Genomic DNA, 13500 nt, shown 5'->3' on the forward strand with positions numbered 1-13500 from the left:
GGGTACGCTGATACTTAGCCAGAGACTGCAAAAGGGTATTAAGATTCTAATGATGCCTTAGGAAGACTGATCTGAAACAGAAACTAGATAGAGCTAGAGAATAAAGTAGGTATTTACTGAAAGGCCTTTAGAGTACACCTTGGGTAGGACAGGATTCTGATCAGGACTACACCCAAGGTGGACTAAGAATGGTCACAAAATGGCTGGCCAGTCATAAGATCTTACATTTTTATAAGTTTTGGTCCATTTGCATATTGGAGTTTAATTGCCCAATTCCAGCTGCAGGTTGTGAGGTCCCATCCTTCTTGTTCCTCCCTCCAGCCCACCCTTGTTTGTGCTTTTGGGCCTGAAAGTTGTCCTTGGTCTCCAGCAGGAAAAGGATTTGTTTTGTCTCCCTGCTCTGTGAAGAGAGCTCACCACTTAACATGAGGCTCAGAACTGCACCCCTGGGCAGCACAGAATGTGAAATACATGAAAGCCAAAACTTAAGGCATTGTTAAAACTTTTCTCTTCCCAAGGAAACATTAAATGGGCAGTTTCTCACAAGCACTTAGTTTTGGAGCATCTAGATATTAACAGGGATGTGCAGAAAGCCCATGCAAAACTGCTTGTCCTGCTGCCAGGAGCTCCGAGGGCAGACAACACCCACCGCACGAAAACACTACCAAAAGATGCCCACCAGTCCTTTCTTCTGGCTTGTGTGAAGTGACAGAATTTCGGATCAGGTTTTGATGTGGTCCTTTGAAAAAGGTTAGAATTTCTATATTTTTTCCACTCACGGGTCAGAATTGGACACTTACATTTAAGCTTAATATTGCTTTAAGAGAAAAGTACTTATAGGACATTCTGGTAAGCATCTGCACACACAAAACACACAAAAATAGTGTGTATCTAACTCAAATTCTGTAGCAAAACCCCAAACCTGACTTGGATAGGAATACTTTTATCCTGAGGCAAGTATGCAAATATGGTGCTAGAATCTAAAGATGGAAAAGCAATGATGAAGAGAAGTGAATTGATTCTAATTCCCTGAACTGGCTCTTATGCACATCAACATTTTTCTGTGCAGAAGAAACGCTCAAAAAATGTGTTTTGAAAAGACACAGGATGTCTAGCTGGAAATGGTCTATTAAATGAACTAAATAGTGTTGTGGTATATGGCCCACCATTTTATAAAGCTGTTATTTGCTTTTCCCTCTTGGTGTTCTGAGCATCCTAAATCTCAGTTTCTAAAACACCCACTGTATTTTCCTGTTCCTGCAAACCTGTGCTTATACATGTGCTACAAACAATGCACAGGGTCATAGGAGAAGCTTACAGAGCTCCTCATGGTGTTTCCAACCCTTTTGGTGTTTATGTACAACCATCTCAAGGAACAGCAATGTGTTAGGTGAAGGGGGATGCCATTGAAGGTTTTCCTTGTACCACTCTTGATGCACGTCGCATCACGTGCTGCTGCTGTGCTGCCAAAGGAATCCTCACCTGCTGCAGAAGCAGAGGGAAAATTGCTTCCCCATTCTCCTTCCTGCACCATCCTCCCAGCACCTGTATGTAGGAGAAGGCTGGGCTGGGGAGCAAGGGGGAGAGCTGAGCTTAAGCTGAGCTTAACCAGAAGAGGGGAGGTAGTGGTAGGAGGTAGAGCTTGAAGAGTTTTTTTACTCTTTGTTTCCACACCAGTGGTGTCTGTCGTGAAAGATTTTCCCAAAAAGCCCACACAGCTTCTCTTGTCCTTTGCCCACTGCTCCCAGCGTTGGTAGCACAATTCTGGCATAGCTCCACTGGTTTCAGGAGATGGAGGGATTAAGGGAAGAACCTGCGAAACTGAAAGCAAGTCTTCTTTTCCTAGCTCTGCTGGTTGAAGAAATTGGTTAGTGTCTCCCTACACCTCAGGGAGCAAAAGCTGGAACAGGTATGGTACTGCCACAGTAAAATCTAGTCTTGAAAGAGTTCTGTGTATTATTTTACTTTTGACATAATGTAGAGACATAATTTAATGGCTCTTCTTCCACTGAGTAAAGTGCTGCTTAGCTTTGGTACCCTGGCAGGCTTTCTGAGAAGTCAGTTCGTGTCCTTTGCCATGAGCCTAACTCATATACTTTTTTTGGAGAGGCTTAACTATGGACATGAACTTTAGGAACACTCTATTGATTTTGTAAATTAAAAATGTAAGATTGAACAGATAGAAGTCTAGTACAGGACTGACACATGGAAGCAGTGTTTAAACAGAAACATTCTCCAATCGAGCCCTGGGAAAGAAAGGAAAGTAAGAAGAAGGATTCATTTGCAATTGACCTGCAGTAGCAAAGTCATTCACTTTCCAAATAGGATTAAACCTGTTTTATCAGCCATGACATGTGAAAAGATCGTGGTTATAAATTCCATTTGCTGTAATGAATTGAAAGTGTCTAAGTTTGCAAGCAGCACTCACCGTTGATGGACAGCTAGATTCCTGCAGTGTTTTAACACTAAAATTAGCTTCCACAAAGTACAAAGTACAGAAAAGGTGGCAGCAGTGACAGATCTTAAAGCATTTTAAAATTGACTGTATTGTCAGGTGTGAGCTGAATAAAACTGGAAATAAATAGTGTTTATGATCCCTGTTATGTAGATAACTTGGTTCATGCTTGAGTGGGGGCAAACACGAATCTTGGCATTTTTTAGGTTTCTGAGCCATATTTCAGCAAGAATAAATATTGTTACTGAAATGAGGAAAAATCTAATTTCTCTACGGATTTGCTTGTAAGATGTAAGAAAATGGGATTGTGTTGAAGGATACCTCATCCAAATCGATTTCCACGTACATCAATATGACTCCAGTGCAGTCTATGAAACCATATTGGTGCATGTATTTTGGAAATTGAGATAAAAGCTACATTCTGTGGTTAGTTAATCACCTTAACTCAGTCTTGCATCAGGATCATGAGACATTTGTCCTTTGATGCTTGTGGAGCTAAATGAAGTTTCCAAACCTATTTCCACCAAGATTTTTTGGTTTGGTGTGCACAATTTTATGCACATTTTAAGTGTGCCAAGAAAATAAAAATCTCAGTGGGTGAAAGTGGGAACTATTTGGGAATAATTTGAGTCTCCTTTTAATTGATAAGTTACCCAGCTGAAAACTGTCCAAAATTAAAAAAAAAAAAAAAAAAAAAAAAAAAAAAAAAAAAAAAAAAAAAAAGCTTGAGCTGAATAGAAGAATGCAAATATAATGGCTTCTTAAATTACCACAAGGTTAACATATAATTAATTTGCTAATTTTAATTACAACCCTACAAAATGTGCTGAAAAATGCTCAAAGGGGAGAAGCAGCCAGGTGCCAGCCATGATTAGCCAAGGTTACTGGCAATTACAAAGTCTCTATTGAACATGTTACAGGAATTGAGAAACCCCTTTCTAAAAAAAGCACATTTATTGAAACTCAGCAGGGTATTCATCGTGCTGTATCTTTCCACTGCTGCAGACTTGTTGTCATTTGCCTCACTCTTTTCCAGCTAAACATTTTATTGCAGCTGAAACGTGGACTGCTTTTTCTGTTTGTCACACGCTGTTACACTTGTACTAGGTATTTATTTTGATCATGTAAACAAAAGAGATTAACCAGTGTTTGTGAAGTGTTTTGAGCACCTTCGTTTCCAGATAGCTGCCAATATTTCCAGCTGAATGCTGGAAACACAAATCCTGAGGAAAATGCTTTTTCATTCCGAGGTGTCTTGGCACATGCAGTTTGTAAAGCAGGAATATTGCTGAAACTTCCTTTTCAGTGGACAACCTGTTCTGCAACACTTTAAATGTAATGTAATTTCTGAGTTTAAAAAGCAAACAAAAAATGGAACAGGGAACAAAAAAATCTGCATGTTTGGTTTGCATTTTCAACAAATCATGGTGTAAAAGAATGTCTTGTCTGTAACAGATTACATGATGTATTGTTGTTAATTTTTATTGTTGTTATGTGAGTCATGCTTTAAATGTCTGTTGTTTGGAACTGTAATAAACCTTGATCCGTCTATTAAAGGAAATCTTAAAAAAACCCTGCAAACCAATAAGATTTTTGAAAAAAAGAAAAAACAAGAAACCTACAGTCTTGGTGTCAAAGGAAATTAATTTCCCGGCTGGCTTGTGTTTTTCTCTGAGGCAGATATTGATGAGTGTGCAGAGGGGATCATTGAGTGTCACAACCATTCACGCTGTGTTAACCTCCCAGGGTGGTACCACTGTGAGTGCAGAAGCGGTTTCCATGACAATGGAAGCTACTCTCCTTCCGGGGAGTCCTGTGTTGGTAAGCAATCATCAGCAGAGCCTTGTTTTCTTCCCCCCCCACTTCCTCCTTGTGCATGGTGTTCCCAAGCTGCTGTCGAATTCCTGAGTGTCTCAGGGCAGGATGGGGTGCCCCCAAAGTCTGGATCCAAACTGTGACCCACTGCACTGCTCCGTCCATCAGAGCACAGTGCCTCTGGGGCCTGAAGTGGAAGTAGCCTTCCTGAGGAGCATCACTGGCCACAAAAGGGGAAGGAGGTGGTTTTCCAACTCCACGTTTCAACAGAGTGGTGGAAGAACACATCTGTGGCATGTCTGTGTTGCTTTGGTTTGCTTGTTTTCCATGTTCCAGCATCTTCATCGTTTAATTTTTAGGATTACACAAATAACATCAAATTCTCCATGCGCCACGTTTGCAGAATGAGGTCCCAAGAGCATGAACAGAGAGGGTTTTTAATGGGTGCAAAGGAGTTTGTCAGTTGTTTCTGTGGGAGGACAAAGGATAAGTCTCCATGAGGAGTTAATGCTGGCTCCTTGTCCTCACTGGCTGTAGGACTCTGGGTGCCCCTATAACAAGTAAGCAGCAATAAAACCATAAGAAGCTGGTAATTCTGGGGTAATTCTTACCCTTGCCTTGCAGTTTTCCCACCTTTTCAGTTATTTGCCTTATACCTAATTTCTTTGCCTTATACCCTTATACATAATTTCTGTGTGGTATTTTATCCAGGTGAGTTTAAAACTCTTCAGAAGGAATCCCATTTTAAGTTCTGTAGAGATAGAGATCACCTGGCTCCTAGTGTTATGTCCTTTCTTTGGAATTTCGCTTGCTTCATCTCTAGTCCATTATATGAGTTTTCTATAGAAGCTCTTCTCCTTTTGTTTTTGTTGTTGTTGTTGTTTTGGGGGTTTTTTTTGTTTTTTTTTTTTTTAAGGCTGTAAATTTCATTTATCATGTCCATAACTTCAAAGGGTGTTTTCTTATGATTTTAAGGTCTATAATTAAAATAACAATTTGTAACAAAAATATATAAATCTGCTTGTAAAAAATGTTCCCATCTTTTATGAAAAGAATTCCGGCTATTAGAAGTCCTTAGGATAAGGTAGTATCATAATTTAAGAATTCAGAGGAACGATAATGATTTTCAAAGCCATGTTTTGTAGATTGTCCAGCTAAGTTTGCTTTTTACACATTGTCCTAAGCTGATGGGGAGCTCAATAAATTCACAGCAGCGAACTTCTTCAGAGGGTGGCTGTGTAAAAAATGGCAATTTTTACAGCATTCCATGACTCCATAGATAAAATAGATGAACATCATGTATTTCTAAACAAATTCTCAAATGTTAAGTGTTCTCCTCTGGTTTATTTGAATGTAGTAAGATGAGTGATGAATGGAGCAATGTTGAAAATGCCTTCTTTATGAGGAGTCAAAGCAACATGATATAACCTTCAAAAAGCCCTGAGGCAAGTGAGGGTAAGAGGCATTTTTACCATTTCTGGGGCTTACTTGTACCATTCACATGGGGAGCCCCATCCCTCCAAAACTCCTGTAGCTGATTTGGGGAGCAGAAGATCAAGAGCCAGGCTGATGTCAGGTGAAGACAGACACACAGGCAAGACTGTGGATGACCCCCAGGTAGGCTCAGCTGCTGGAAAGGTCAGTACTGCTTGCACTGAACCACTGCTGGAGGGTTGGGCACTGCAAAAGGGGGCCCCAAACCTTCTGTGCTCTGGTGGAGACTGGAGGAATAAGATTCCCTGAAAACATGCTGCCCTCATTTTGACCTGCACAGCATGCTGGAGGTTTGTGAGGTGAGGTGCTCGTCTTGCCATATGCAAGCTGTAAACAGAATGTGAAATTAGTGAGGTTATTTTAATGAAATAGCTTTCTCTGAGCCATCTGCTGCAGGGTACCAGTGAGGAAGAGAAATAAGCCATTTTGCTTCACCAGTATAATGAAATAAAATAATAAAAAATTAATTGGAAGACTCTGCTAACCTATATTGACAAATTTCAAACCATGATGTTTATTTTAAAAATGCAGGTAAGAATTGGGTAAAACAACAGAGAGAGAACACTACATATTCTAGCTAATATGTCACATTACAGAGCTTGTTTGAATGGTGGAGCATTTAGAGTCAGAACCAGTGTCTTTCACTCTGTTTCAGATAAAAGAGGGTTCATCTGCTTACCAACAGTATTTTTTTCCTGGTGTATTGTATACTGAATTTGTGTACATGAGGTGGATATGAGCCATTGCCTTTCAGTGTGTTTTGAAACATTTCTTCTTCCTCCCTGAAGGACAAACTTGGAGAACAATAAATAGCCTAAAAACATAAGTAAAATAAGATTAAACCTTTTTCTAGAAAATAATAACAATAAATACTACTACTGCTACTAATAATAATAAAAAGAAGATCACAAGACAGTGAGAGGGAGTACTCACCTCTGACAGATTGCCCAAAGCCCAGGCTTTGTTGGATACAATTATGTACATATTGATTAACCCCTTTCCCCTCCACTTTTATGTAGGTGTTATGGAGCTGAGTCGTTGCGTGCACTATCTCTGCAGTGCTTGCAAAACATTAAGAAAAATAGCATCTATTTGGGAAGTGGGATACCTCAGTGCTTCTAGAAGCTATATTCTCATTGGCAAAGAGAAAACAGTGAAGTTTGTCACCTGGTGAGGGACAATTGTGTAAATCAGCAGATGTGGTGGGGAAGGTCATAATATTGCACCAGAGCTTGGATAATGAGGATGTGTGGCTTAGCCAGGCCCCTTCAAGACTGGGAAAATTCTTTTATTGCTCAAAATATCAACCAAAGACAGCTTTTATCAGGGATGTCAGCTTCATATAGTGATGGTGAGCAGGCTCAAATTAAGGCAATGTGATTTGATTTCCCACAGTAGTGTTTTTATGAGCCCCTGGTCTTTCACAATGTGTTATTAAGAATACTGCTTGCAGACAAAAGACAATTGCTGTATGAAGTTGCTACCAAAGTTTGCTTGGCAATTAAAACCTGTAGGCTACAGCTGCTGCGTTGTTTGTTTGTTTGGTTTGTTTTAAATTTTGTAATAGGAGCTTTGCTGCAATCTGAGGTAAAGAAACAATAATACTTCATAGAGAACCATGAGCTGTTGTGATACAGTGTTTATGACTACTGATAAAAAAAAACAAACCCAAAAAAACCAAAGCAAATTATGCTTTTCAATCTCCATCTCTAAGTGAGATGCTTCCACTTTCTGGAGTGCAGATTTACTGATTCTATTTTCTTTTTATAATGACTTGTGTTCCTTGTTTCCTACACTGGGACTTGCACCCACAGAAGGAACAACAGCCAAGGCAGCAGTGCCTGTCAAAATTTGTTTATTTCTTCTTTTTCTTTAAGATTCACTGCAAATTTTGTAGGGAAGCTTAACAAAGATCCTCTTCCCACCAAATCCCTATAGGATTCACCATTTATTTCAGCCTGAAAGGTAGTGTAGCTAGACCTCACTGCAGGATTAGAGTTGCTGGTATGAGAGTTGGAAAAAGGTAGGACTCAAGAGCTCATGAAAGAAAACTCCACAGGTTACTCACAAAAGTTAGGTGCAGCAGTGCTTGTGGATCAAATCTAAATGGACTTTAAATCAGTTCCTGGAGTTTACATGTGTTCCATGGTATACTGAAGTGCTACCTCTAATCCAGATTAGAAAGTAAAAGCAAAGGAGGTTAGATTTTGCTTGTTTTTCCCCTTTTCTGTATCACACAAAAGGAAGACCTATCCTTTAAAAATCATCACACATGCCTGAGAATTACTTTCCTATCTGTTGGTAGGGAAAGACTGTGTAGGCAGAAAGGTTTGCATGTGGTACAGAGAATGCAAGACCAACTAGAACTTCCTATTTTGCAATTTTCTTCTGTTCTTCTCATAGAATTTCTTAAAGCTCCACAGTTGATGTCAGTGGATTTTATCCAGTAAGATGAAGATTATCTTACTTTCCATCTAGTAAATTCTAATTTTTGTATTCTGACAGAAATTTGAGTTGCATGTCTTCAAGGTAATTGTGCTTAGTCCTTTCTGTATTTTTAGAAAGCTTTAGTAAATTCTTTATTCGGAATCTGATTTTACTATGCACCGTTCTTTAATAGACCCTTATGTCTCTATAGAATAAAAGTACTGTCATAAAATATTTTCTAGCTAAAAATGAATCAGTTTGGTGATGTTTTTTTCAAAGACAACTCCAAATAACTTTGATTTAGAAAGAAGGCAAAAATCATTAAGTGACAAGTTGCCTGTGAAAAATGATTTGTCAAAACAGTGTTTAGTTAACTTGTATATACATTGGTTTGGGAGCCCAGCACACATTTTTCATGTTAACAATAGACTGTAATGGTTTAATGTACCATAACAGTTAAAATTAGCACGTTACTAGGGTTCTTTCTTCTGCAGCAGCTTATCATGATAATACAGAGCACCGCACTGCATGGCTTGCTTGCACACATTTATTAAGGTGCTATGGAAAAGTCTTACAATTAAAACCTGAATAGCCTTGAAAACTAAGAAATGAAGTAGCTGGGGATTGATTTGAAATTTCAGTGAAACCGAGTTAATGAACTTGTGTTGATATGTACAGTCATGCTTGTCTTCTACCTGATTCAAATGCAGTGGCCGTGGGAACTCTCATAATATCTGAGGCAAATTAGTTCTCATTACAGCCAAAAAAGGATGGAAAAGGAAATTGCGTCTCAGGGGATTATTTGCTTCCATTTTGATTCTGTTTTCTTGTCTGCCCACATTACTGTGCTATCCGTGTACTTTGAGAGTATATTGGAAATGAGCACATCTTGGGTGGTTTGTTTTCTTTCTTTTTCTCATCCACAAAACGTGACTTGATTGCTAAAATGTGTGTGTGCTCAGGTACTTAGGGCCGTGCATTTGTTTGTAAAAGCACTGACTGGAGAGGTTGAAGAGTGAAGATCTTGATCAGTTGTGCAAAGTCCCTTTGCTGCTGGCTGGGTTGTTGATAGAAAATTGTGGAGAGCTTTGCAGTATGAGCGAGTTTCTGCTGTTTCCACTGTGTCCTCACTTCTTGAAAAGGAACTGTCTGGAGAGGGAAAGGAAAGCTCTGCCACTTCTGTTTAGGTTAATCAGTAGTTTTTGCCACAGAGAACCCCAGTGCAGTGAATCAAATTGCAAAATCCTGTTTCAGGTGTGAAAATCAGATTGTTTCTATAGGTTGACAGGATCCATGAAAGAATTAATCCCTCCAAATGTAGAGACAGATGTTTTGTTCTTTATATGTAGAGAAAGAATACGAAGTCTCTTTACTATTTCCAGCGTTCTTCAAGTGTAGCTTGATTTATAAATTCATATTTTATCTCCTTCCTACTTTGTGGTGTTATAATGGGAAATGAGATTTGTGGGCAGTTTTGCCTTGCCCATCTTTACATGTTCCAGTTTTGGGCCTGCATCTTCTCAGAGCAGTTCTGGGAAAGCAGATGAAACCTGATGGGATGTGGAGAATTTGAGCTCGGCAAGGATTTGAATACTGCAAAAATAAGCTAAATGCAAAAGTCTTGTCATAGTTTTCACATTCTCTAAATTATTGGTTTGGACAACTGAACTAGGCTAATTTTTCAGCACCTAAGTTGACACGTGGATTCCAGTTGTTGAAGAGAAATTTCACACTAAATTCAAGTATTTTCTTTTGTGCTTTGCAGAGCCATCTACGTGCTGATCTCACGCTGATATAGCCATTTGATCTTCATTAAAATGAAATACTTTCTGTACCTGAGAACTAACAATGTGGGAGCATTTGGCTGGGATTTTTTTCCCTTCCCTACCCCCCCCAATCTGATTTAAAGCTGAAGGAGTGAAAGGGACAAAACTATGTTATAACTTTTCCCCCTCAAGTTACTGGGAATATTGTTTATTCTGACTTTAGGAAATGCAACCAACGGCAAAAAAACTGCCAAAGGGATATTCTTAGAAAATTAATTCTATTTAAAGTTCAGCTGAAAATGAGTGCAGTGTCCAAGCATTTTATATCTGATTAGTAAGTAAAACTTCTAAATAATAAAAACCATAAAAAACTAGCAAACTATTATTTGCATAAAGAACCAAAAAGCCACATAGCAATTAGGAATTTATGTTCCTGCTTTGCTTGATTCTTTGTCAAGAATCTCCCACTTACCAGTTTGGGCTGCTCTTAGTGGGGACACCCTTTTCATGTCTGCTAAATGGAGAGCAGCAGCAGAGGTACATAAATAGGGGGTTCTTCCTTTCTGCATATGCATAGGAAATTAAGTTGGCTTTGTGTGAACAGGTCTGCACTACTGAGAACATGAATAATGTTAGTTTCTATAATTGCTAACATCTGGCTTTCATAAATCTGTTAAATTACATAGAAACAGAATTAGATTTCAGTGTCATAAGTAAAGCAATTAAATGCAACTCTGTAGGCAATATGGCTTAATATTCATCTGTGAAATCCTTTTAGTTTTGAACTGTGAAAGCTACCCCTCTAATCTGCACTGTTATTCTACTACATCCCATAAAGATTGTAGTCAAAGAGCTCTTAATGTGGTAGGGAAGACAATATTGATGATGCTTGTTGAAACCACCAAAGGCAAAGTGAATGCTTCATTTATACCTTTGTTTTCAACAAAAAAAAATTTAAGTCAAAGTCTATTGAAAGGGAAATGGGATATCTTTAAGAACATTCTAAGTTTTACAGTAGGTATTTGGATATAATTCATTTTATACCAGTTCATTAATAGTTCTCTTCATGTCAGTCTTCATGCCTTTTACTTTCTGCAGTACTCTGGCACTTGTCAAACAATGAGCTACAAGTTTTAATTTTTCTAAGTGCTGCACCTTTTTTCACCACCAGTAGCGAATATTTCAAGTACTCAGTTATGGCTAAGTTGTGCACTAGAGGAATAATGTTCTTCTCTGGAAATTAAGACTTTCAGGACAGCAAAATGCACCATTTTTAGGCAAGTCTGAGTGATGAGCAATTGAATCATGCTGTCAGGCCACTGGGGATGTTTCTTGCAAAGGACTGGCCCACAGACTCACCCAGGAGTGAAGCCCTGTGAAGGCAGTGAAATTGCCTGCAGCTGGCCTTTGGATCTGTGAGCAGAACAAGGAACAGCCATTTTCTGGCAACCCGAAGCTTTGACTTGGTTGTGCAGACTGATTTTCACATTTAATCAAACCCAAGGGCATGACCACATTTCCACTTGTTCCTGAAGTATTTATGAATTGAAATTAGGAATTGTGCTATCCAGACCAGACTAAATTTAGTGGTTTAATTGTTACAAAGAGTTTCCTTCAACAGAATGAGAGAATTCTTAGTCTTTTTAAGATAGACATTTTGAGGTGATAACTCATGAACTTGTGCCACTTGTCCAAAAAGTAAGGCCACTGGCCATCACATCCCACCTAAATCAGACTTTAGGTAATTTTTATTTGTGAATTCTTTTGACTTTGTTTGTTTAGAGACAAGTTAAAAGTACAGTTGGGTAATACTGAACAGTTAAAATTTCACATTAGCCATAAGGCCATTTCATATGATAGATATGGTGGTTCTTCTTTGTAATTTCTGAATTCATCTAATAGTGTTCTGGAATTTTCATAACAAAAACCATCACATGCTTCTAAAGGATTTTCTTTTCCACCCTTCCTTCCACTGTTGATTACAATTTTTGTGTTGGAACAAAAAAGACCCACCAGTTTACTGGTATTTCGTCTGGACAATTTGTCAATATATTGCTTAAGAAAAGTCCAAAGTTATGTCTGAAAGAAACAGCAGTTTTTAACAATGTGCTTAAAAATCTAATAACTTTCATTGCAAGAAAAAGAACACTGCATGAACTCCCTAGATAAATTCATATTGCATAATTATATTTTACCCTCCAAAAGCAAATTTAATGGGATACTGTAATTCGTTTTTCTCTGGTGTATAATGATTTTCTCTTGTCACCTATTCTTTGTGTCATTGCTAAATCATACTGCATAGCTTTGAAACTTTCTTTGTGAGTGTGTGTGTGTATCAGGTGCCTCTGAGTTCTTTTTATTTCCTTTTTTTTTTTTTTTCCCCATTCACTTATACCTTCCAACAACTGGAAGGAGATGCAACTGACTGCTTTTAGTGTGGGGAATGTTGCTTGTGCTAGGAAATTATGAAGAACAATGCACTTCTATTTTGATGTAAAACCCAGAACAGAGAGTTGTCTAGTTAACAGAAAGTCACTCTGCTTGCTGGTTTCCAGCCTCTGGGAAATGAGTGTGCACCCTTATCTAAAGCTTCAAGCTTGTCACTGATACATGGTTCCACTGAGGTACCCTAGACTCAGCATTTGCAATTCAGCCTGATGGAGATCATTTAAGAACTCTTTGTAGAATCAAAATAAATGCTGAAGAATAACCTAAAAACTTGCTTCACTTCTACCAAGTCAAACTGGAAGATGCAGAGGAGAATGCACCCTCATCCACCAGCAAGGCAGAATAAGTGATAATTACTGAATGCAGAAATAAAACTTGTCCCATGGAAAATGCGCCCAAAGCTTTGATAAATCTGCTGTTTTGCAGATATCGATGAGTGTGCCTTAAAGATCCACACCTGTTGGAATGATTCAGCCTGTGTGAACCTGGCAGGAGGGTTTGACTGCCTCTGTCCATCGGGACCCTCTTGCACTGGAGACTGTCCCCACGAGGGTGGCTTCAAGCGGAACGGGCAGGTGTGGACCCTGAGAGAGGACAGATGCTCCGTTTGCTCCTGCAAGGTGAGATCCAGCTGGCCTGGGCATCAGGGGTCCTTCAGTTCTCTGGGCTCGTGTCAGAAACCCAATATTGCAGTGCTAGGCTGAAATATTAGCCTAAGCCCAAGGCACTGAGGCAAAAGGTAAGCTGTGCTGTGGGCACTGGAGCTGGGATGGGGATATTCTTCTGGGAAGGCGTTTATTTTCTTAATTTGCACAACCACACACCTAACTGAGTAATGACTAACCCTGCTGGGCTTCTGCCATGTCACCCTGTGGGCAGAGAATTTCAGATCGTGCCTTGAAGAGGGTCTTGCATTACCCTTTAACACAATGTGCAGGGTCCAGCACACTTACTGGAAATACTGAAAACTGATTCTAATTTCTCTTCCGTATGAATATGCATCTCTCAGCACTGAGGTGAGCCCACGCCCTGTTGGCTGTGTTTCCCTTTGCTTGGAATACATTTGAATTAGCTGGGTGAGAGGAAAGGTCTGAG

The 13500-nt window shown here is 39.2% G+C and overlaps 1 protein-coding gene across 2 annotated transcripts in view; it reads left to right on the forward strand.

Annotated features, from left to right (window-relative positions):
• NELL1 (neural EGFL like 1) overlaps positions 1-13500 on the forward strand; it is a 297295-nt gene that overhangs the window by 273628 nt on the left and 10167 nt on the right. The window contains exons 15-16 of one of the 2 annotated variants that reach the window (XM_066320542.1): positions 4136-4276; positions 12832-13025. In XM_066320542.1, the coding sequence (XP_066176639.1) occupies positions 4136-4276; positions 12832-13025 (335 nt within the window). The remainder of the gene's footprint in view (positions 1-4135; positions 4277-12831; positions 13026-13500) is intronic. The other variant, XM_066320543.1, reaches the window with a different exon arrangement.

This window comes from Sylvia atricapilla, chromosome 6 (genome assembly GCF_009819655.1).
Source record: "Sylvia atricapilla isolate bSylAtr1 chromosome 6, bSylAtr1.pri, whole genome shotgun sequence".
In the NCBI taxonomy this organism is placed as follows: domain Eukaryota; kingdom Metazoa; phylum Chordata; class Aves; order Passeriformes; family Sylviidae; genus Sylvia; species Sylvia atricapilla.